The sequence below is a fragment of the Salvia miltiorrhiza genome, chromosome 8, assembly GCF_028751815.1.
Source record: "Salvia miltiorrhiza cultivar Shanhuang (shh) chromosome 8, IMPLAD_Smil_shh, whole genome shotgun sequence".
Taxonomy (NCBI): Eukaryota; Viridiplantae; Streptophyta; class Magnoliopsida; order Lamiales; family Lamiaceae; genus Salvia; species Salvia miltiorrhiza.
In genome coordinates, this window is record NC_080394.1 from 30161917 (window position 1) to 30164559 (window position 2643).

The 2643-nt window shown below is 38.8% G+C and overlaps 1 protein-coding gene across 1 annotated transcript; it reads left to right on the forward strand.

Annotated features, from left to right (window-relative positions):
* The first annotated feature begins 439 nt into the window (after positions 1-439).
* Positions 440-2643, forward strand: LOC130997604 (WAT1-related protein At2g37460-like). Its single transcript, XM_057922974.1, has 6 exons — positions 440-799; positions 942-1004; positions 1349-1465; positions 1536-1932; positions 2011-2162; positions 2234-2643. The coding sequence occupies exons 1-6, from the start codon at positions 594-596 to the stop codon at positions 2406-2408; spliced, it is 1110 nt and encodes a 369-aa protein (XP_057778957.1). The 5' UTR covers positions 440-593; the 3' UTR covers positions 2409-2643.

Genomic DNA, 2643 nt, shown 5'->3' on the forward strand with positions numbered 1-2643 from the left:
GTTTAATTAAATCCTAATAAACCATATATGATTAAGTCATATTTAAATACTTATGAATAATGAAAAAGATTAGGGATTTAAGACCGCTATTAATTATTTAGTGATCACATTCATTATCGATTGTTTATTCGTATATAAATGAAACATAGAATGTTTAAAAAATAAAAGTAAATCAAAACACTAGTAACGTAAAGAAAGCACGTAGAGTGTTGGTACTACATATATAATGTGATGCTTTTTATCCGCTACTTGTTTTCTGGATTATACACCTTATTTTGTATGTTTTTCACATATTATTCCTATAGAATGACGTGAAAATTCGTAGACACGCAACTCATGAGCTAGAATAATTCGTTGTTTTAAAAATAAATAAATAGAGAATCTAAGAAATTAGTTGCTATCTGTAGTGCGCATAATATATATATATAGAAGCGGGAGCCGCGCATATATATCAATTATCAAACGAGAGAAATTGAGGTAATTAAGTTGTGAAATGAAACATACATATATGATATATGTTTGCATTGCATGTTGAAACATTAATGAATAGTATTTGGTAGATAAGAGAAGAGATCGAGAGAAGTGGAGTAGAAATGAAGATGAGTAGAGAGAGTTTGCGGTTAGTGTTTGAGAAGGCGAAACCCTTTCTAGCAGTGGTGTTTCTGCAAGCGGGGCTGGCCGGCATGGACATCATCTCCAAGGCTGCCTTGAACGAGGGGATGAGCAACTACGTCTTCATCGTCTACCGCCACGTCGTCGCCACCCTCGTCATCACCCCTTTCGCCTTCGTCCTAGACAAGTAACTCATCTACCTACGTGCATGTCTTAACTATATCATCTCATTATTCATAACTCATGTCATGTGTGTATTCATTTGCACATCTTCTTCATTTTTGAGGAATCCTACCCAAAATGCAGGAAATTAACATTCTTTTCCACAGGAAAGTAAGGCCTAAAATGACCACCTCTACATTCCTCAAGATTATGCTAATGGCTCTTTTGGAGTAAGCTCTCTCTCTCTCTCTCTCTCACACACACACACACACACACTAATAAACTTTACAACATAAATAATGGTGAGGGGGTGCAATTCATGTGATTAAAAGTCATAATTTTGAATTGCACCAATGTTAAATAGGCCAAGCCCATTGTATTGTGTTGTCCTATTATTAGTATATATATACGGTCTGTGAGTCTATAAATAGACAAAATTCAACCAAATGACACTGGGTATGAAATAACAGCTGGGAAAATACTCATCATGCAAATTTTCAATAATTTCGTCGTCTTTGATTTCAATTAATGATTATATGAAACTTATACACATTAATTTAATATTTGAATAAAGGCCAGTTATAGACCAGAATCTCTACTTCCTGGGGATGAAGTACACAACAGCAACTTTTGCAGCAGCAATGGCTAACGTTCTTCCCGCGATTACATTCGTGATGGCGTGGTGCTTCAGGTGCTTCACCAATCACGTACTAATTAATTCATTTGGTAGTAATTTGAAGTAATTGAATATTATTGATCAGGCTTGAGAAGGTAAAGTTGATGAGTGTCCGGAGCCAAGCAAAGATAATAGGCACAATTGCGACAATTGCAGGGGCCATGATCATGACTTTAGTAACGGGGCCGAATCTGGAGCTGCCATGGACCAGACCAGCCGCGGGCCCCACGCACACCATTCATCATCAACAACACACCATCAAGGGCGCCCTCATGATTACTGTCGGATGCTTCAGCTGGGCCGCTTTCATGATCCTGCAGGCCGTCACGCTGCGTACGTATCCCGCCGAACTGTCCCTCACTGCATGGATCTGCTTGTTGGGAACCGCAGAGGGGGCAGCTCTCGCGCTTGTGGTCGAGAAGGGAAATGCTGCAGCTTGGTCCATCAAATGGAACACTAGCTCTCTTGCAGCTGTCTACAGTGTAACACAATTTACTTCACTGTACATATATGTGTATATTTTTTTTAATTTAGTGAAATAATATGTATGTGTGTTGCAGGGTATATTCTGTTCGGGCATTGCATATTATGTGCAAGGGGTGGTGATGAAAGAAAGAGGCCCTGTTTTCGTGACTGCATTCAGTCCGCTCAGCATGATTATCGTTGCTATCATGAGCTCTTTCATTCTTGCTGAGCAAATGTTTTTGGGAAGGTATATCTATTATTAAATAATCTGACTATAATTTGCTACCATTTTATTTAATAATTATGTAAAATTGTCAGGGTTGTTGGTGCGGGTGTGATCGTGATGGGGCTTTACTTTGTGGTGTGGGGCAAACAGAAAGACTACAAATCCCCTTCGATGGAAGTAGAAGAGATTCCGGTAAAGCAAAGTGATTCGGATTCCTCTAAGTTGGAGGTGGCGGTTACTAATAGTAGTAGTGAGAGATTAGTGTAAAGGAATTTTGTTGTATATTCACTACTTCTAATATTTTTCTCCCTCACTGCAAAATTAACCGTCATTGGGCTGAGCTTCCATGTAAACGCTTCCATTTGCAAATGTACGGCTGCCTTAGAAACAGAAATGGGCTACATGCGGCCCAACTTATTTGTCCTGCTTAATACTATCCTTTTCAAATTGGGCCCAACTTATTAGGCCTAGAAATGCGAAATAAAAATAAAGTGAGCCTTTG

Bases quoted from the DNA above. Each gene is read 5' to 3' on its own strand.
- LOC130997604 (XM_057922974.1), top strand. From the start codon at position 594: ATGAAGATGAGTAGAGAGAGTTTGCGGTTAGTGTTTGAGAAGGCGAAA. The intron at 800-941 runs GTAACTCATCTA...TCTTTTCCACAG, and splicing joins TTCGCCTTCGTCCTAGACAA to GAAAGTAAGGCCTAAAATGA. The intron at 1,005-1,348 runs GTAAGCTCTCTC...ATTTGAATAAAG, and splicing joins ATGCTAATGGCTCTTTTGGA to GCCAGTTATAGACCAGAATC.